At 34.0% G+C, this 20,966-nt stretch overlaps 2 protein-coding genes across 3 annotated transcripts in view; one reads left to right on the top strand and one right to left on the bottom strand.

Annotated features, from left to right (window-relative positions):
- LOC117099867 (ER degradation-enhancing alpha-mannosidase-like protein 3) overlaps positions 1–9,079 on the bottom strand; it is a 21,336-nt gene extending 12,257 nt beyond the window's left edge. For both annotated transcript variants that reach the window (XM_033239384.1, XM_033239385.1), the window contains exons 1-6: positions 8,738–9,079; positions 5,912–5,957; positions 3,681–3,781; positions 2,945–3,097; positions 2,075–2,228; positions 951–1,085 (exon numbers count right to left, since the gene is read on the bottom strand). In XM_033239384.1, coding sequence (XP_033095275.1) covers positions 951–1,085; positions 2,075–2,228; positions 2,945–3,097; positions 3,681–3,781; positions 5,912–5,957; positions 8,738–8,958 — 810 coding nt within the window. In that variant the 5' untranslated portion in view covers positions 8,959–9,079. The remainder of the gene's footprint in view (positions 1–950; positions 1,086–2,074; positions 2,229–2,944; positions 3,098–3,680; positions 3,782–5,911; positions 5,958–8,737) is intronic.
- Positions 9,080–12,704: 3,625 nt separating this feature from the next.
- LOC117099866 (Sjoegren syndrome nuclear autoantigen 1-like) lies at positions 12,705–20,851 on the top strand. The gene is made up of 3 exons (XM_033239383.1): positions 12,705–12,832; positions 13,788–13,987; positions 18,758–20,851. Exons 1-3 carry the CDS (start codon positions 12,781–12,783, stop codon positions 18,857–18,859), a joined length of 354 nt encoding a protein of 117 aa, XP_033095274.1. The 5' UTR covers positions 12,705–12,780; the 3' UTR covers positions 18,860–20,851.
- Positions 20,852–20,966: the final 115 nt, after the last annotated feature.

Here is a 20,966-nt window from a genome sequence, read left to right as displayed (position 1 = left end):
ATTTATATTATATTATTCCACAGTGTTAACGGCTAACTTCCTTCAATATCATATACAATATACGACAATATTTATTTCTAGCCGTATCTCCAGATTCATCTGACCAAACGCCCCCTTAAGGCGTACCATTGTGTAATACAATGTTCCCGACGGTTATTTGGACCTGTTCAACCATGAAGGCTTCGTGGTCTAGTGGTTATGACGCTTGCCTTGTCAGCGAGAGGTCGCAGTTTCGAATCCTGTCGAAAGGCATTTTATTACACATTGAATTTTTATAGGACTTTATTCGTTGAAAAGCACTGTGTATATGTACCTTTGATGATTTATACGGCATTTGTATGGCAAATAGCCAAATACTTAGGTAAGTAATGTATAGGGAATAGCCAAGTAGCTCAGTGTACCAATTGTGACCACTATATTTTTGATCGGATCAATAATAAACTATTTCAATATATACTGAATAATTCACATAACAGTACCTAATGTGAACTAAATTATTGTATTTTGTAATTGTAGATGCAATTTTCTTTGGTAAAATGTGAGAAGCTCACAAAAGGGCTGTAAATTCTTGCTCAGGCCAAAATGAGTTTTTGTTATAATGGCAAATTTAAAATGACAGTATAAATGATCTCGATCAGGTGTCTAGAAGCAAAGTTATGACCATTTGATTAATTGTCATCTTATCAACTTTCCTAAATCAAGTTTTGAGAAAAATGGTTTTATTTTCGGCAGCTTTCTATTCATTTTTCACTAACTCCCATCCGAAAATGGCTAAACTTTACCTCTTACAATTTTAAACTCAAACTTCATAAATAGTAAGATTAATAGGAATACTTTATTTATTACGTTCTACGCCCTATTCTGGCTATGGAGGTTGGTTTCTCAATACAGCGCGGTGCGAGTTTACAGCCCTTTTGTGAGCTTGGGTCACATTTTCAGATCAAACTAACCTCAAATATAGGGTCTCCTGTTAGCCTACTAAGAGTGGCAAATTCCAGCAAAAGGGTGCCAGCACAAGCTGTGCAAGTAGCTTTTTCTTTTCCTGTTCTCGACTTGACAGGATCAATGCCGTGTCTTAAATTTACCTACAAATTAAGAATTAAGTACATTCAACAAATCTTGATTAATTAAATTAACAGAAGCAACATAATATTAATTAAAATGAAATGGTATTAAAAACAAGCTACAAAAAAAAAAAAAAATACATGGTACAAGATACTGAAAATACAAATTACGGTATTGAGTTATGTTTACTGTACATATCTATCAACCATTTTCTTTAAAATGTGGCAAAACATAAATCACAGATTTTTTCCGTATTTTGTAATTGATTACAATTTTGGTGTTTAAGAAAAAAAATGAAATAATATTTTGTTGCATGACACTCCCCAACCCATAAATTTTCCAAAACTATAAAAAAATGGAGAAAATCATATTCAAATTTAAGACTGAGAATGACATCCGGCCAGGTATCTAGAGGTGCCATAATCTTAAATTTTCTTACCTCAGCCCTAACTATGGTTCACCATCTGTAAAAGTCCCTACCTGGGACCCCTCTATTTCGAATTCACACTGCTGGAGAAAATTCCTAATTAATTGTTTTGAACAATTAAATTCAAGGTAGTGCTAAAGGTTGTGCCCCCTGGCCCCAGCATTGCACGATTGACAATCATGTTCATATCAGCACCACCCCCTCCCCCTCCAACTCAGTCTCCCTCCCTATGACAATACTTAACACCACTGACATTTAGCTATTATACACTTAAAACGCCTGATTCTTGTGAACAATGCCAGGCTAGGTTACTTCTAATTTTAATCCAAGAAAATTCAGTCATTGTATTTCTCTAAATTTCCGAGTCTGTTTCCTCACCCACTTCGCTGTCTTTTGTCATGCCCATCCAAAAGTTGATATTTAAAATGGACCAAATAAGGTCAGGGGCAGAGCCAGTTGGATCACAACTTTGATTTTTGTGTCTTTACTCTGGACAACATTCAGAGGAAAAAATTGCAGGTTATTGAAAAGATAATATTATATGTCACTATCATTTTTAATTAAGAATTTGAAACTTTTTACCCTTGGATATGGCATTCCAGTTGAGGTATTAAACGCTGGCAGAAGGCGGAAGCCCAAGTCCTTGGCCATGAGTAGCAACTCATCTTTGTACCACCGCATGTACTGTCCTTTATTTTTTATATCCAATGCTACACAATGCGCACCCAACAGACCCCTGTGAAAAAGAAAATACTTTATAGTTTTAAATCAATTGTTAATTTAATAGCTCAAGTGGGAAGTTATACTTTAATGACAATTAATAAAGGACAATTAGCAAAGGACATCCAGTTTCAAATGTAGGCCTATTTTTTATCTTTTTTGTAAACATCGGGCCTACAAATTCTCCAATTATTGGCTCACAAATGTTTTTCATTTACAATGACCACACCCTCCACCCAAACAAAAATACTTGCACCCCAATTGCTCCTAGTAGTTCAAAATCACCTGAAATCACAATATTTTACAAACTAGTAGCATCTTACTTAATCACTGATTACCCTCCCCACTTCACTTTCATGCTCCCCTGCTAACAAATTATATTTAAATGGAACCATACAATATATAATTGTCTGATATACACCTTAAAAATAAAACATACCAATTTGGTTCACAAAAGGCTGTCAAATAAGTCTGCGGGTACCATATTTCCTGATTATGTCTAAGTCTGGTGATACACCACATAAAATGCTGCTTAAGTTATTGATTCAGTACCAAGAAATATATATTACAGAATATGGTCCTAAGTATACAGATATGAACCTAGGTCTTCAATGGAGGGTGAATATTATATTATAAAAATTTTACTGGTTGGATCATCAGTCAGTATATGTGATCATAAATCAGTGTATGTGAATTTGGATTTTAAAAGTAGGACTTCAAAACAAAACTTACCCTAATACTCTTATGTTTGTTTCAAAGACAGAGACTACAATGTCAGTGTCAAAGGTGACATCATTAATGACTGATTGCACAGCTTCTTCAAATTGTTTGTGGTATCCAAGCAGTGCTAGCGTATCCAATGTGTCTATTAATGTCAAAGAAAACCTACAAAACAAAGAAGAATATATAAAATTACGTATTCTCTTATTATAATCCTATGACCTATTAGGGCAGTGTGACCATTTTTAATTATTTTTACTTAATCACAATAATAATAACAATTAATAATAATAATATTAATAATAATAACAACAATAATAAATATTAAAAATAATTAATGATAATAACAATTAATAATAATCAGAATGAAGGTCATTTACTCTGACAAAATGATACCACTAACAATATGTTCCAAGGCTGAACTATGTTTAACATTTTTGTGGACATGACAAAACTGGGGCAGATGCAGGGGGAGGGGCAGGCGGTGCGATCGCATCCCCCTAAATTGTATAAGAAAAATAACTGTTCTATTACTGTACAGTGTATATTGTTTATATGATTTACTGGTAAGATTTTTAAGGTATCAGAGTGCAATTTCCAGGCACTTAGAGGTCCATATTCTCAAAATTTTCCCACCTCAGCCAAATCCTGCATCCGCTCCAGCAAAACCAGAAAGTACTGTAGCATATTCAGGTTTAGCAAAAAATTTTTTATCACTCAATGGACAAAAAGAGAAATTTCAACCTACTTTCCCAGACAATCATCAATATCCCCTCTACTTGGTTTCTCACCACGTACACGCCCTCTGCAACTCAAAGGCATTAGTTCGTCAGCTGGATATGCAAACCGCTGCAAAAACAATAAAATCAATCAATGACTGCTAAAAAAAAAAACAACTATCAATATTGTTGTAACAGTACAGTATGTTTAAGCTACTATATTGTTACCAGATTATACAGAGTTGAGTTCTAACTAATTCTTGAATCCTGAGTTCAATAAACAACAGACATTATGACTTGCCAAACACGCTGGGTTTGATGTGTGCGACAGAGTCAGCATTGGACAACTTTTAAAAAAAATATACAAAACGCAGAAAACTCTGCCCTTTGCAAGTGGAAATGGCAACATGAGCAGCTGCCTGAGATTGATGTACGCCTAGGATGATGTTGCTGGTGAGGTTGTTGTTGTTGATGATGTTTCTGTGTTTTCTAATAATTTTAATAATTGTGGATACTGCAATCGTTTTTACCTCTGAGGGCCCGTTCGAGCGAAAAACGCAAACCGTATTCTGGTGAATTCACCGGTTAATCGCGCCGAGCACACAGCGGGTGGCCCACCGTTCGAGCAAATTTTAGCTCATGTCGAATACCGTGTAACGAAACTATTCCGGAAGTAATTTTGTAAGGTCATTCAGAAACACCAATCCCATCATTCTTTGTTTACTTCTGCTTGTTTAAACGATACGCGGGAACTATTTGTATTGAAGTTTAATTCTCTGAATACTGTACTGTAATGGTAATTTTACAAATTGAACGTGTAACTATGCTACTAGCCACCATTATGGCTACAATGATGCGATGTTATGTGGATGGATTTACTGTCCAATCCAACTTTGATTTCGCCGTGAACATGAGGAGGCGAAGAAGAGCGCGACGACAACGGGTACTTGCTGTGGACGAACCATTTGGCAAAGCAATTAAGGTTGATTTATCATCGTCTCCAGCTCCAAGGCCATCTCATACACAGAATTCTACCCAGCAATTTGGTGGTCAAAATTGTCGCGGATAATCCAGATGGTAAGGTAATTAGGCGTGTGTCCGAGCGGTTTTAGAAAGTGTGTACCGGTGAATTAACTGGAAAATCGCACGGATATTTTTTCGCTCGAACGGGCCCTCAGTCTCATACTTCGAAAACTCAAGTAATGTAACTGATTTTAGTGTTCCTGAAGCAACTGCCTTTACCAGTGCTTGAAAACATTAGGGGATGATTGGGAAAAAATAAAGCCTAGGGCTCATGCTTTGGCTGGGGTAGGGGCCCCTATGGGACCCCACTGGGGTCCAGAAGCAAAGCCTGGGTAGTGGTCTGGTGCTGTAGTCTTTTAAAAGCCAAAATCAATGAACTTTTTTAGGACAAAAACTGACAAGACATTAATATTTCCACACTACATTTTTCAGAATATTCATCATAAAGAGTGTTTCAATTTAACCTTTAAATAAATGATTCGCCTCTTCCTGCAAATTAAATATTAACAAAGGTTCTAATTGCATTAAAATATTTTTTTTAAATCCCCAGACAAAAATAGATAGATGGTTACACCATGGGGAAAAGCTCCTAATGCTCAGATGATCTGAAGCTTTTCAAACTTTACACTACAGTATTTACAGTGAAAAGAAGTATAAGAACTAGATACTGTAGGTGTGAGTTGAAGCACACATAATCATCCGGCGCTGTAGTTACTTTAGGCCAGTATAGATTTAAAATATTATCTCTCACACTCACTTCCCCACAGCAAACAGTGTGAAGGCCTGGATCCACACCTGATGTATACATTATATAATTTTTCATGTGTAAAATTAGCTTTTTAAAAAATGCATAAAGATAACAACCAGTTCAAAGACCTAGAAATCATGTCTTCATCTGTTTCCAAACATACTTTAAAGATTACTTAAAATGATCACCTCAAGACAGAAGATATTATTTCAGTCAAGGTATTCATTTTGGAACCAGAATATTCAGCAAATCCAATGATTGGCGTCATCCAGGATGTGGCTACATGAAAGCAATAGTCTCTGGCAACACCTTTAACCTAGGTGAGGCTGTTTCTAGGCCTATAGCCTCGTGTGTTTGAGCCAAACTTTTATCCCCGATATTTCCGTCGTAAAAGGTACTGTAGAATACTGTACAAATGAAATGCTTTGTTAACTGGGTGTGTGAGGGAAATTAGCTGTCACTGTATAAAGTTGTTCATAATGTACTCACCATGTAAGAGTTAAAGGCATGATTAAACATCTCTAATACCTGAGCTCTAGAAAAATAAAAGTAATAAGAAAAGTTAATTAGCATTCATACCAATTTTATGAATTAGTGCCAGTATGTTTGGTTTCATTCGAAGGCTGCACTAACTGTCCAATTTCTGGTCAATCAATGAATAGGGAAATTTCACAACCTTACGAAAACGATAACGAATACGTCATCTTCAGTATCGTCATTTGTACCTAAAACATTTTTAACAATACATCAGAGCTGTACAGTATATGATTGTTAATTCATTTAAAAGTCATTGCCTACTGTACATTGCAACACATAATCTACTGTATGGGATGACTAAAGAAATGATGACGTATGGGACGACTAAAAGAAATGATGACGTAACCATTGTTATAATCGGTTTTCATTAACTTTGCAAAACCACACAATTGTTGTATTTCTCATTTCCTTCCAAAAACTATTGTGTTGATATCATTTATCAGAATCATATTGAAGTCGGCAAAGAATATTAAATTCATTATAAAAGTTTTACTTTACACTGTTTTGATTGGTACTTTATAGTACTCTAGGAAAGGTAATTACAGCATATATACAGTCTGAAACTAACAAATATTTAAACAGTGGGGGATACAAAGATACTGGAATTCAAAATAAAGGGTGGGGGCAGGGGTTTAGCCCGAAAAAAAAATATGCCATCCAAAATGGAAGACAAAGAACTTGTCGCGTAGCGACAGACAAGGGGAAAGCTCTGAGGGGGTGTCTACCTCCATATATTGTTGACTATTAAAATTTAACCTGTGATGTGACAACAAATCTGCTTTACGGTATTTTATGAATTACTGATAACCAGGTAGTTATGAACAAGAACGATATCTCGGGGAACTGAATCTTAAGTACTGTATTTGCAGAGCCACATGCATGTGTTGTGGGTAACTTAGAACTGTCCATTTTCCAGTGGGGTATAAATGTTTTTAACACGACATTCTGTATGCGTGTTGAAAGTGAAATTTTCACCGGGTAGACAATGGTTTAGTCTTATCCTTTTAAGAATCCCCACCGAATGTTGGTATGAAAACAGCGTAAATTCAATCAATAAAGGTTGTTTTATCAAACGTACAGTAAACATGATTTGCTTTATAGTATAATGCAACATTCGATAGATTGGAAGAAGGTAGGCGAGCTGAGTAGGCCAAGCCTTCCAAGCCATCACGGTAAACCTTCATAAATAATTGTTGGCAAGGTCCAAAAGACTGGCTGGACGTCTCGCTGGCTAAGCCCTTGGTTGGGGGGGCTCAGAAAGTCAATTTTACAGTAGGTGGTCGATATCACCTCAATCCCACCTGAGGCTCTTAAAGGCACTTCCTAGATGGTTGGAAATGGCACTGTCAGACTAAAATATTTGAATGTATAACTTTCTTTTATAAGCCTACCCCATTTATTTTTAATTTTGTAAAACATTTAGGGCCCCTGATTCTTTTAATTTATTCGATAACAAGGTAAAAAGCAATATAAAGACAAATCATAAAAACAAAGATGTTCTTTACCTGAGGATTGCCACTATCAAGTGGCTCTCTAAACACTAAACATCTATACTCAAAACATCTTTACACAAAGCATGCATAAAAACAAAATAAAAATATTCAGATATAAAATTTACACTGAACAAACTTTAAGTCTACTTCAAAATTGATAAAGGCACCTACAGTAATAATTAGCAGCAATTATGTTATCACACTGTTGTAAGACAAGGAAAATAATTTTAAATCATGAAAAATTGGTCTAAAAATCTAGTGGACCCCCAAAATTTATCGCAGACCCTGTGGACCCTTTTGACTTCACGGATCCCCAATTATTTTTCGCGGATTCCAGGTCGGGAACCATCGCTATACATAATGGCATGGCTCTCGAGCTTTACTGAGTGGAATCCTACAGAATGTCTATTGATCGATGACAGTAAGGCTGACAGAACAGTTACCGGTAAAACAACAAAACACAGTTTTATTTTATGGACCTAAATACTGGCTATTACTACCTGATTCTATTACAAATATCATTGAAAATGTGCACATTCAAAATCGAGCTGAAAGAAATATCTACAAACTTATACAGTACAATACACTGACTTTAATATCAATGATCCAGTTTTGTTCGAATTACACAGTAATGTTAATATTGATGTTATTTGTTGTTATTTTACTTTTATTGTTTACATTATTTATAATATATTATTATTTGTACCAATAATTTACAAACTTTGCCTCCTGGTTTCTGGTACTCCTATTTTATTACAGTATATATTGAATTATGAATGATATGCGTGGAATGAATTTGATTGATTGATTTGATTATAGAAAATACTGTACTATTTTTCCTGGATATTTTACCTGTTCTAATACCCATGTACATCATTCGCTCGTCACAAACCATGTGACCTTGGGCAATCTGCAATGCCAGACTTCAAAAACGACATCACAAACAACCCGGCACTTCACTGGGTGAAGGTGACGCAATGATATTTGCAAATGGAAGAGATATGGTACCATATACCTAGTTTAGTAGTTTTTCCATTGTTTTTTGTCTTTATTTAGACCCTAGGCTACAGTAGGCTATAGGCATAGGTACAGTAGAAAGGTAGGCCAAGGTAGCACGCCTGTGTGCGACTGGGTGTGTACGTGTGTGTGTGGTGGGTGTGGTGATTCGTGGGTGTGTGGGTGTGTGTGATGATAGGGAGGCCTATGTGTTTAAACTGTATTCTTTCTAATTAAAGAAAAAAATAAATTTAATAATTATAAGACATTAAAGAACAATTTTACTTACTTAAGTGAAGCTTTGTTCAAACGACTACCACCAGTAGGCCTAGAAGCAGTACCGGTAGTAGCGGGCCTAGGCCTAGGCGTACCCGATTCGGTCCGGCCATCGTCATTGGAGGAAGTCATAGGCCTAGGCCTAAGTTGTTCGACATGCTCAATCGTGGTAGAAAAACAAGAAAATAAGCACAAAATTATCCACCATAATCGAAAAATACACTGCATATCCATACCAGCCACGCCAACGACGGCTATTCAAGCTATTAAATACATTGTTTCTAGCTACTTCTAAGAACGAGAAACTACAAAGCAGTCATCTCTCATAATTAGGCCACGTAGTATCGATCAACAACAGGACTTTTAACGTTTTAATTAACTGTACACAGTGTACGTTATGAAGTAGTTAGCGTCAACAACCGTCAACAAGCGTCAACTGACAATTCTTGACGCTAATAAAAACTGTACTGTACTGTAATTTCAACGAATCGTAAAAAAACATTATGAATAGAATAATTTATGAATAGAATTATTTCCCCCCACCCCCACGCACTTTGATCTCCCTGTCGGGGAATTTTCAGCAAGGTCGTCGGGCAAAAATAAAATCTCGAGCGCCGAAAGTACAATTTGAAGCATGTCTTACTAAGCTGTCAAAATTTTAAAAGAGAACTAGCAAAATGATTTTTTGTTCTAGAGAGGATTTTTGATATGCCATTAATAATAGAATCAACCTTAAAATTGTTTTTTGGCTTTTTTTAAATGAAGTTATAGACGATTATATACGATTTTACCATGACCTCACTGGCGATCTTTGCTTGATATGCTGTAGCGGTCCTACTAAATACCACACGGAACACACGGGACCACTTGCGACCACTCGGGAACACACGGGTGCAAAAATAATAAAAATATTACCACACGAGAGTATAGAACTGCTATATAATCAATAAAAACCAACTTTTATAATGGTAATTGTCCAAAATATGGTAAAAATGATTTTTTTTACAGGCTTTTCCGCCGTGCTTCGGAAGGTAATGCGTTGACATTGAGGTTCTGTAACACATTCACGTCTCCAGAAACGCGTTCAACCTTGAACTCTACCACATTCACTACGTACGTTATATTTCATCCTGCGTGTATGCCTATTGTATGGCCTAAGTATTATACAATAACTGTATTTATTACTGTATCTGCTTTGTATTTGTATACTTAAGTGTTTTTGACTCTTATTATTTTAATTTAATTTTTTAAAAATTTGTATTGATTCTATAGTTGTTTTAGCACATAGACAAATCTAGTTAACTTGTTATGAATTTTAAAGATGGTATTTTGAGATTTTTTCTATGAAAAAAAAAAAATCAAGATACATCGATTTTTAACAGAATTTGGATAATTACCGTTCTAAAAGTTGGTTTCTATTGATTATTAAGTATTTTTCTACTCTCGTGTGGTAATATTTTTATCATTTTTGCACCCGTGTGTTCCCGAGTGGTCGCGAGTGGTCCCGTGTGTTCCGTGTGGTATTTAGTAGGACCCTGCTGTAGGATACCCTACGCGGCGCTATTTACGATCTTTTGTTACTTTTTCGCCAGTGACGTCATGGTAAAATCGTATATAATCGCCTATAACTTCATAAAGAATAGCCAAAAAACGATTTTAAGGTCGATTCTATTATTAATGGCATATCAAAAATCCACTCTAGAACAAAAAATCATTTAAACTTTTTACAAATTCTATATTCTTGATCTTCAGATATAGTAGGCCTATGGTCGTAGATGGCAAATTTTTTTGTACCTTGTTTAGCGGACATGCCGCCCTCTAAAAATGATGATTCGAATATTAAAAACAAATTTATATTTGGCCAATTAGCACACTCACCGCCACGAAAAATGGAAATTTCAGAAGAAAAAAACGTTGCTTTATTTTTATTTTTTGGGCCTACCATGTTGTTTAATACGACAAATAATAAATTTAAAGTGTTAAAAATGTTGTATATCGCAGGGAAATATGCAAAGGGGCGGAAATCAAGCTTTAATTAGCAAAAATCTAATGATGGTCACCAAATGGGTATTTTATAAACCGAGAGAAAAAATGGAAAATAGATAGGAAGATTCTTAACTGTGAGTGAGGGGACACAATCTTATAAATATTTGCACTATAATTGGTGTTTACATTTCTTCAAATAAAAAAAAAATACAAAAACAAAAAAAAGAATAAACATTCTAATCTAAAAGAACAATTGGATTGCACACTGTCGAAAAAAGTATATGATCATTAAGAGAAGCTTATCCGACTTTAAAGGACGTTCCGCCCTTTTGAGGTTCCCCCGCCCGCCCGTTCATTTTTTTTAATCTAGTGATGCTAAATCAATAGAGAAACGTTGGTCCCTGAAAAAAGTCACGGGGGCCCTGATTTTCACTACAAAATAAGAAAGAAAGGGGGAAAGAAAAAGATAAAAGGAAAAGAAATGAAAATCGTAAGACAGAAAAGGAAAAGAATAAGAAAAAAGACATAAGAAAGAAATGGAATGGAAAGGAAGCATAAGAAAGAAAAGGAGAGACTAAAACAGAAAATGAAACATAGAAACAAAAGGAAACATAAGAAAGGGAAAAAAAAGAAGAAAAGGAAACATAAGAAAGAATAGGAAAAAGATAAGGAAACATATGACAAAAAGGAAAGTGTAAGAAAGAGAAAGAAAAGAAAAGGAAATATCGAAAGACATTGGTATAACTGTGGTTAAAAAATGAGAAGATAAAGTGATATATATATATATATGATGAGTCTTGTTACATTTTCTTCTTGTGATATGCATCTTATTTTTTTCTCTACTGCTTGTTTGACACTGCCCAGCACCTATTTAGGTGGAGATGTCTGCGCTTTACAAATCTTTATTATTATTATTATTATTATTATTATTATTATTATTATTATTATTATTATTATTATTATTATTATTATTATTAGGCACATTATATTATTATAAGGCCTATTATTATTATTATTATTATTATTATTATTAGGCACATTATATTATTATAAGGCCTATTATTATTATTATTATTATTATTATTATTAATAGGAATATTATATTATTATAAGGCCTATTATTATTATTATTATTATTATTATTATTATTATTATTATTATTATTAACAACACGATATTCAAACTTAAAACACTGATTAATTTAGTCTTTTTGCAAGCACACGACTTTTAAAATCTATCAAGAGATTTTTGGTTCTCCCCTTTTTAACTTTCACTTTTGTATTAGTAATATTGCGACTACACTATTGTGAGTGGAAATAATATCAGTCTATTGTCAAATAAAGTGAAATAACCTCGACCTGACAAAATAACGTAAAATTATCAGCCATACATATTGACAAATCAAAAAAGCTCCAAAAAATACGAAATGGTTCTTCTTGCAACATTATCGCTCAAGAGCGAGAATAGCCTAGCAAAAGTGTTTCAAGCTCACATTAGCTGTTTTTAGGTCATTTTTTGTCTTTCCACAGTCGTATCTGGCAAATACTTGTCGGATTTTTGTATTCCCTTCTGCATTTGGAAGGCAATTCTTCTCTGGTTGCTTTAGTATTTGTTTCAATTGTATTGCTTGAAAAAGGTCACCGTCATTTTTCACTTTTCTATTGGTGCTATGTTGACCGCCCACCGCGCGTAGAGGCTGCATTTTGACCTCTTTTTAGTGACTTCGTTTAAACGGCTGTTCACCAATCAAATATCTTGTTGTTCATTCCCCCCCCCCATTTTTAATTAACAATAGGCCTATTCACCTCATTGGATTTTCGGACTTTTAGTATATTAGTTTATGTATGTTTGGAACAGATTCCGCAAAATTTATTTCTGTTGCAATTGGTTGTGGGTCAATCCACAGATTGACTGTCCTAATGGCCCGGGACGGTACGGGTGTTTTCTTCCTCAACGGTGAAAGTTCATGTAATTTTGGCGGCGTTTGCTTCCCATAGAGTTGCCCGGGAAATGATCAGAAAAACAAAGCTGGAACATAATTGTCATTAAGACTAGGAAGAGAGTATTATAATGTCTCAACAGGGTGCTGCACTGCAGAGTTACAACAATGAACTTGTTAAGTGTGAGTTTTTTAATATTTAAATTTTAGGTTAGGCCTGGTCATCCTAGTCTATAAATCATAATAATAAGCATAACATAATCGTAGGGCTAGGACTAGGACCTAGCCTAGCTAGCTAACTAACTAGGCCTATGCCTAGGCCCTCTAGCCCTAGGCCTATCTATTTATGGCCTAGCCTAACCTAGGGCCAGCCAGGCGTGTGATAGTCATTCGGACCCACGAGAAGATCGGGCTTAACTATTGTGGACGATCGGGCCAACGTCAAGGCGATCGGGTCCAACTACCTAATGTGAACATTCTGTTCCACTTTCATTTGAATTTCTTATTGATTGTGTTCCAAATTTATTTAATGTACTGTACATATTTTTTTAAGAATCGTAAATTAAAATGATCATATGATATATTGATTTATTTTTGTTTATTTTCTGATAAATCAAACATCGAACAAATACAAACGACAGCCATGCATGGGCGGCATGGATAAGTAAAAATGATTTTACCTACCGACAATCTGGCCCACAAGACGATCAAACACAGGACGATTGGGCCCAATTTAAATTGTGCAAGTTTACTTAAACGAAACTTGAAAATTAATTTTACATAATAATGAGCAAAAAAAAAAAGATAACCCACTATGATTAGAATATTATTATTATTATTTAAAGGTTTGCATGGTGAAGTAATATTACATGTATGTTGAAGCTTGCGGTGCACCATGTAGGTAGAACTGAAAAAGAACTGTTGTAGTTGAGAAAGTCTCTGAGACTTTCTCAACTACAACAGTTCCTTTCAGAACTCCCTACATGGTGTACCGCAAGCTCTAACATAAATTATTATTATTATTATTATTATTATTATTATTATTATTATTATTGTTATTATTATTATTGTTGTTATTGTTATTGTTATTATTATTATTATTATTTTTCTTTTTATGGCTTTCATTTATATTGTTTAGGTATTGAAGAATTATGTGTGAAAAGAGATGAACTACATAAACAGATTTTATCTGAAGAAGATGAGAAACAAAAAATACAAAATGATATTCGTATATTAACAGAAAAGTTAGCGAAAGTCAATGAAAGCTTAGCAAAAAAAATGGCAACAAGGAATGAGTATGATAAAACAATAGCAGAGACAGAAAGTGCATACATGAAGGTAATTATGACTGATAGACTTTTCTTTTTATTAGTTGCTAAATGTTTATAAATTTACACAATGATATACTGAGTTTTGCAATGTTTTTTCTGTTACTGGTCACATGAACTATCAGCAAGGATAAACATAACTGAACAATCCATTCTGTCTTGTTAAGAATACGAAAGCTTGTTTTTAGTTTGTTTTAGGATACCGTAAAATAATGGAAAGGTGAAGTATGATTTTTGATAGTACTGTATTGTATTTGATGACTAGTTATTAAAATGTCATAATTAGGCCCATGCTGACTAGACTGAAAATAGAAGATATCCCAATCTTCCATGGAAGGTATGACTGTCCCTTGCTTCAGCCTGTGTTGACTCTGGTATACACAGTAGGCTAGGCTTCCTTAATCTCATGGAAATGTAACACAAAGTAGTGTAATTTAGACATTGCTTTGAATAACCTTTAACGTTTGACCTATAAATATCATTTGGCAATAGAGAGGCCTATTTGAACTACTGTTTTAAAATGCAGATACCTCAATCAACTTGGCCACTGGGGCTTTCGTTTTAAAAGTATGAACCCCTATTTAGGCAACTTTATGCACTTCTCATTTCTAGACATTTTTTAATGTTCATTAGACATATTTAATAGCCAAGAGCTAGACAAAAGTGCATTAATAATAATAAGTAACTCTGTTTCTATCTGAATAATAAATAAATTAATTTCATTAAATAAAAAAAATCTGTAAATTTGAATTGTAGTATGTTTAAACATTATTATATTATGTTATACTCAACTTTAGTGATTCAACTTTGACTGTACAGTGTTGTATTTCCTATCAACAGATTATTGAAAGCTCCAATACATTGTTAAATGTCTTAAAGAATGAAGCTGAGGTTTTGAAAGATAAGGGACATATGAAATTCACTAACAGTCTCTAGGTGCTTATAAATTTTAGTTATAGGTACATATTCTATCTATTTCCCTGGGTTTTATCTCTTTATATTTGAAAGTAGAAGCCTAACATAAATTTGATAATTAGATTTTTATTGTAGCTTTTATATTTGAAAGTGGAAGCCTAACATAAATTTGATAATTAGATTTTTATTGTAGCATTAGAGTACTGTAGTGGCATAAGAAACTTTCCATCATCAGTAAAAATCTCTGCTGGCAATCTTGTATCCAAACAATGCTTACCTATTCCACTTTTTCTTTGTTGTTCATGCTTTGCTACTGCTGCTTTACTGGTGCTGGGGTTTTTATAGATTAATATATTATATTATTGTTTACAGTATATAATAAATATATTATATTTATATAATATCATTATAGATTCTACAGTAGCTGTCCCACTTTTGGCGGGATGCCCCGCTTTTTGACAAAAGTTAATGGTACACAATTATTAATGATCAAGTTTATAAAAAAAAAACAAGATAAAATTTACTTCACATCAGTGCTCTGCCCAGGTTGATATCAGTTCAGTACATGTACCAGGGACAAAGTTAAACTGTATGGAGTGCAAGACACTAGTCAAATTCCGCTTATGGCTGACACTGATCTCTCTTTGTGTGCAAACAAAAAAATGAGAATGACTGATTCCATAAACCTAAATTACCTCAAAAAATGTTAATGGATACATCAAAGTCAGTCATGGAAGGTTGATTTCAGGACCTTTTTGCTGGTTTAAAAAATAGACCTACCAATATAGCAGTGTCAATTTTACAGTTTGTGTTGATTTTTTGCTGACATGCTTTTTTATGAAGGCTTATGCTCCGGGTGCATTGCATTTCACTAGAAGAACTTTAGAATTTTTGCTTGGCAGTGAAACCTGTAACAAAATTATTTTTTTTTTTACCATAATTAAAAAACTATCGCTATAAAAGTTTGTTTTTCTTAATTAAAACCATTTTCTACACTCGTGTGATAATATTTTAATCATTTTTGTATCTGTTTGGTTCCATGTGGTGCTTTAGTAGGACGATATTAATAACATTGATTGTGAAAATATCGTATAGTTCAATCTGGAAGTTGGTTTTACTATAGGAGCTGATTTTTTAAAAATCAACAACCCACAGGCCCATAACCAACAGGAATAATGAGAGGACTCAATTTAAAATTTAAGCTATACTCAATCAATAATCTTTATTCATTCCACAAGGGGAAATTATAAAAAGACAGTTTGTTTACAGGCAAATAGGAGGTTTATGGGAGCATAAGTAAGAAACTTAATACCTAATGTTTAACGTAATTTCTGCCACATAAAATTAAACTGCACACTCCATGATTGCACACAATGAATTCTGAAATCTATTTCATGTCAATTTTAAAGGGAACTCTCAGATTGTAGTGAATCTTCTGATCATTGTGGTTCCATCCTGAAAATGATTACAGGCCACCTGGCAGTCTTCTACAAATCCTAATCTTTAGGAATGTGGTAGAGGAGTGTGAGAATACTGTACTACTATGTCAATGTGTGATAATTAATTATGGTACATACCGTACATGGTGTTTCAATTTACCTTGTTTATTCTAGTAAACGCCACCCTCGAATAAGTGCCTCAAACTCAATCTGGTCATTTATATGGTGCCTTTCTTGACAAATGTACGAAGCACTGAATTTTGTCTAAATGCCTCCCTCGAATAAACGCCCCTCGGCGTTATTTTCCTCATAACACCCCCTAGCTTACTCTAGACAAAACTAATGGAAGCTACATCATCATTCTCAACACTCCAGTACAGTAGAATTATTTTTTCTAACCTGGTTTGGATCAAAGTTGTTATGATCACACAGCAACACATTTTGACTGTAATTATATGTTGTATGTAGTTACAGTGAAATTAAGGAGCGTTTACAGTATTTGAGTATAATGTATCCATTTTACACTGGTCAACAAAATTTAACGCTTCCCTCGAATAAATGCCTCCATTGAATAAACTTCCCCTCAAAAACCTTCTCAACAATAAACATCCCCAGGGTGTTTATTCAAATAAATATGGTATATCAGGTAGTAAAATTAGTTCTTGTTCATTTCATTCTACTTTAACTTTAATATATAATATATTTATGGGGCTTATTAATAAAACTACGTACAGGTACATTTGTACAGGAACATTTTTCTCCCACCTTGTTTTTTGGTTTGTTATCTCATCTTTGGTAATTAATTTTTATACTCTTTTGCTTTGTTGTGGAGGAAATATAATATAATTAATCTTCAAGCTCTTTTTTACTGTTTAAAATGTAGACTGAAACTCCAATCTAACAGCAAAGTATATTTTGACTAATATGCAATGAACACCAAACCAATGCATTATTATTGCTCTGCACCGCAGTTTGTCACATGCTCTAAAGTTCATGAAAAGAACATTATTTAATGATGAATTGCAATATAATATTATATAATATAACGGAACTTAAAACTTTATACAATGTTAATTAAGTTTATGGCCAACAAAGTTTGATGCTATGCTTATTAAGTATGAGGCAAAGATCTTATAATAGCAAAATAGCGTTTGCCTGATTTCTGCATGCAAATTCTGTTAACGCAGTGTAGGTCGCCCTCTCGCAAAAGTGATTACTTTTCAACTTTGACATTAAGGATCGTTAACTAAAGATAGGCATCTGCGGGCAAATACTGTAACAACCATGGTGACCACTAGGACGCCCTCTCTCAAAAACGATTACTTTTTATGCTTCTTTTTACTTCTATTTGTTAAGTGTAGAATCACGAAAAGCGCTTTTTTGTATTATAAGATCTTTGGTATCAGGCCATACACAATTAGAAATTGTATACCTTGGTGTAATTAATTGTATTGTAGTTTGGTCTGTAGCTTTTCTTTGTAGCATTTGATAATTTACTGTAAAACCTCGAATGGAAGCCCTGGGCTTGCAAAGTAAAGGGGGCATCTTTTCAAAATGAATGCTGTAAATTTTTTGAATTTGTACTATAAAACAATAAATAAGGCCACTGTAACATTAATCTGTATCATGTAGTGTATTTAACTGATAGCATCAAATTACCTAATCTATTGTATAAACCAAGCTTCATTTGTTTTTAATTTATTTTCTTTTTTGAAATTTATACTGCATATGTACTGTACTATTTCGAAAAGAAGCCATAGTTTACTGTCTTGAAAAGAAGCCCATGGGCTTCTTTTTGAGGCTAATTTTACAATCTAAAGAGGGGGCTTCAATTCGAAATGGGCTTCATCTCGACATTAGGCCCATTGGGCTTCAATTTGAGGTTTTACTGTATTTTCTCTATAACATAAATAAAACTGTTCCTCCATCTGACACATACAATTAGTACTGTCGCTTCAAGGGAGTCAGCCAACTGTACTGCTTCATACAGTTGATGAAGAAGGCTGTTGAGAGCTTCCTTCAACTGGGTCATTGTCTTTGCCTGGTGAACGTAGATTTGTATATTTCTGATGTTTTTAGCTACGTATCACGTTACTGATAAAATAGCAATTTTTGCTATGATTTTTGTTTCTACTTGTGTTTATTCTGCCTTGAGTTGTTTAACTTTATTCTGCCAATCTGTAATATTTTATTCATATACTGTACAACACCTTTTTTATCCATAGTTTGTACAACTGTCACTAAAAAGTCTTTCATTCATTCATTAATTTATTTATCTACAGTACTGCTATTTTTCTCTTTATTTTACTATCATTGATACAAAAACAAGCTCTAATTTGATTAGAGAATTTTTTATTAATTGGATCAATAGATTATCCTCTATGCGTAATTAAATTAGTTAAAGCTCCTCTTTTTTTTATTTACAGATTATAGAAAGTTCCCAGACTCTGCTTCATGTCTTAAAAAGAGAAACAAGCTCCATTGAAAAGCCTGTCATTGGTGTCAGCTCAACTTCCTTGGGACGATGACAATATCAGCCATTGATGATGCTATAACATTATATTTTTACCACTAAATAAACTGTACACCACTAGACTGATTCAACATGTACAGCATGAAATTGAAATTTTCCAACAATTTATAGCTGTTCTTATAGGCATTATCGTAAGCACAAATAGTCTAGGATTGTCAGTTTACAATAGGCCTATAGTAATACCCAATTCACACATACTGTAGAATATTTTGCAAAAAAAGAAGAAAGATTGCTGCATGTAAAAGCCTTCTCATGTAAGCTAGTTGCTAGACTTTGCAAGGTCCCTTGTGATGTCAGAGGCAGGTAAAGACTATGAAATGTGACAAGGTACCGGTATGCTTTGCACATGATGGGGTTTCCAGTCAGTGTTTTCATTCATAATTTGCACCATGACGTTATTTAAATTATATAAATGTATAAACTATTTAGGATTAGACAATTCATTCACTTGTTGCTTTAATTACATCAAAGTATATTAACAATGCAGTACTGAAGATGCAACTAATCTTCTCAGACTGATTCATAAACAACATACTGTATGAACAGTGTCAATATTTTAACTTTATAACTAACTTTAAAAATAATGTAGGTCTTGGTCTACAATTAATTGTAAACTAAAATTAAGATTATGAGCATTATGTAGTATTATGGCCATAGAGTTTATAATGCAAGCTAGTTGTAATATAATACCCCATTGCGATCGGTTGTAGCAATTGCGACACCCAATCGCACGCAATTGCAAAGTAAAATCGTGTCTGAAAGCTCACCAATAGTAGTCGATAAGTAATCGATTTCGCAGTTGTTACTCCTTGCGATTGGGTACTAAACTCCCGATTACCACGTAATCCGATCACAACAGATTTCACAGGCACTGATTGACTGAGGTCAAACAAAACAGGACGACCTATATCGTTGCTAGTGATGTAAAGTATCAAAGTAAAAATGTATGAATGCTGTCGAAGTTTGCGAATGGTTGCGAACAATTTGGATTACAACTGTTTACCACCGATTACTTTGCAACCGTTTGCAATGCAAATTCTAGTCTGAATAGGGTTTTAAACTCCACATAATCACATTCTACTTCAGTAGATAATCAGCCACGCTCTGGTGGTTCATTTCTTGATGTTCTTGTTTCAGTTCATTCCTCAATTCACATTCTGCTCTAATCTGGCCTCAAATACACAAAAACCTCCACATAGCATCGATAGAAGCATCGATTTCGAGTTAGTTGGTCGTGCTAGGTATGTGAATTGTTTTGGATACCATACACACAAATATAGCACCGCATCTTTTCAACACAGATCTCCTCTCCTTGATTTCGAAGGGGCCAGATGGTCGAAATCCAGTTTGCCGAAGGAACACGTTCAAACATTGGAAATAAAACATTGACTTAAATTATAAAATGTCAAATAATTTAAACACCACCCAAGGTCACTTAACTTTCATCTACGAGGCAGAATGTTAAATGGTAACTAATGGACGTTGAGCATGTAAAATCCTGAAATTAACGTACTCCGCAACACAAGATCAATAAATTATGACATCCTTTAACGTTAAGGTTAACGTCGTGCGGCGAAAACTGCCTATTATATATTTACAGTACCATATAATATGACATTGATTTCATGTATTAATATTTATCCTTATTTTATTTATTTAATCACTACAGTAATATATTTATCTATTGAATGATTCATTAGTTCATCAGTTGCTTAATGATTAAATACTTATTTGAATAATTAATATATTGATTGATTACTGTATTTATTTATTTTTCCTTTTTCTGGATTTGATTTTCTGTTTTGTTTTTTGTTTTTTTTGTTTGTTTTTTTGTTTTTTGAAACGGGCACCACAGTTTAATGCTTTATTTGCTTGTTTGTGGTTGTCCTATTCCATTCCATTTCATTGGATGCATTTGAATTGTACTGTACTGTTTTATGTTACTTTATCTGGAATAAATTACTTTTGAATTGAATTGGAAAAAAAATTGACGGACTCAAACATGGCTTGGGTCAGCCCTGTGTGATGTGGTACACTGATTATGAATACAAGAGTGCACAAACCCAAAATGAGTGTACTATGCAAAATGCAAAATAGTATCA

The sequence above is a fragment of the Anneissia japonica genome, unplaced genomic scaffold (assembly GCF_011630105.1).
Source record: "Anneissia japonica isolate Jap-2015-1 unplaced genomic scaffold, ASM1163010v1 scaffold288152_len142926_cov155, whole genome shotgun sequence".
NCBI classification, from domain to species: domain Eukaryota; kingdom Metazoa; phylum Echinodermata; class Crinoidea; order Comatulida; family Comatulidae; genus Anneissia; species Anneissia japonica.
Note: the sequence above shows the minus strand (reverse complement) of the source record. Positions and strands in the feature narration are given on the sequence as shown.

What these genes read in the sequence shown, in the direction of transcription:
- LOC117099866 (XM_033239383.1), top strand. Translation starts at nt 12,781, where the DNA reads ATGTCTCAACAGGGTGCTGCACTGCAGAGTTACAACAATGAACTTGTT. An exon ending in CAACAATGAACTTGTTAAGT is followed by an intron (nt 12,833 to 13,787) that starts GTGAGTTTTTTA and finishes TATATTGTTTAG; the next exon opens with GTATTGAAGAATTATGTGTG. An exon ending in CAGAAAGTGCATACATGAAG is followed by an intron (nt 13,988 to 18,757) that starts GTAATTATGACT and finishes TTTTATTTACAG; the next exon opens with ATTATAGAAAGTTCCCAGAC.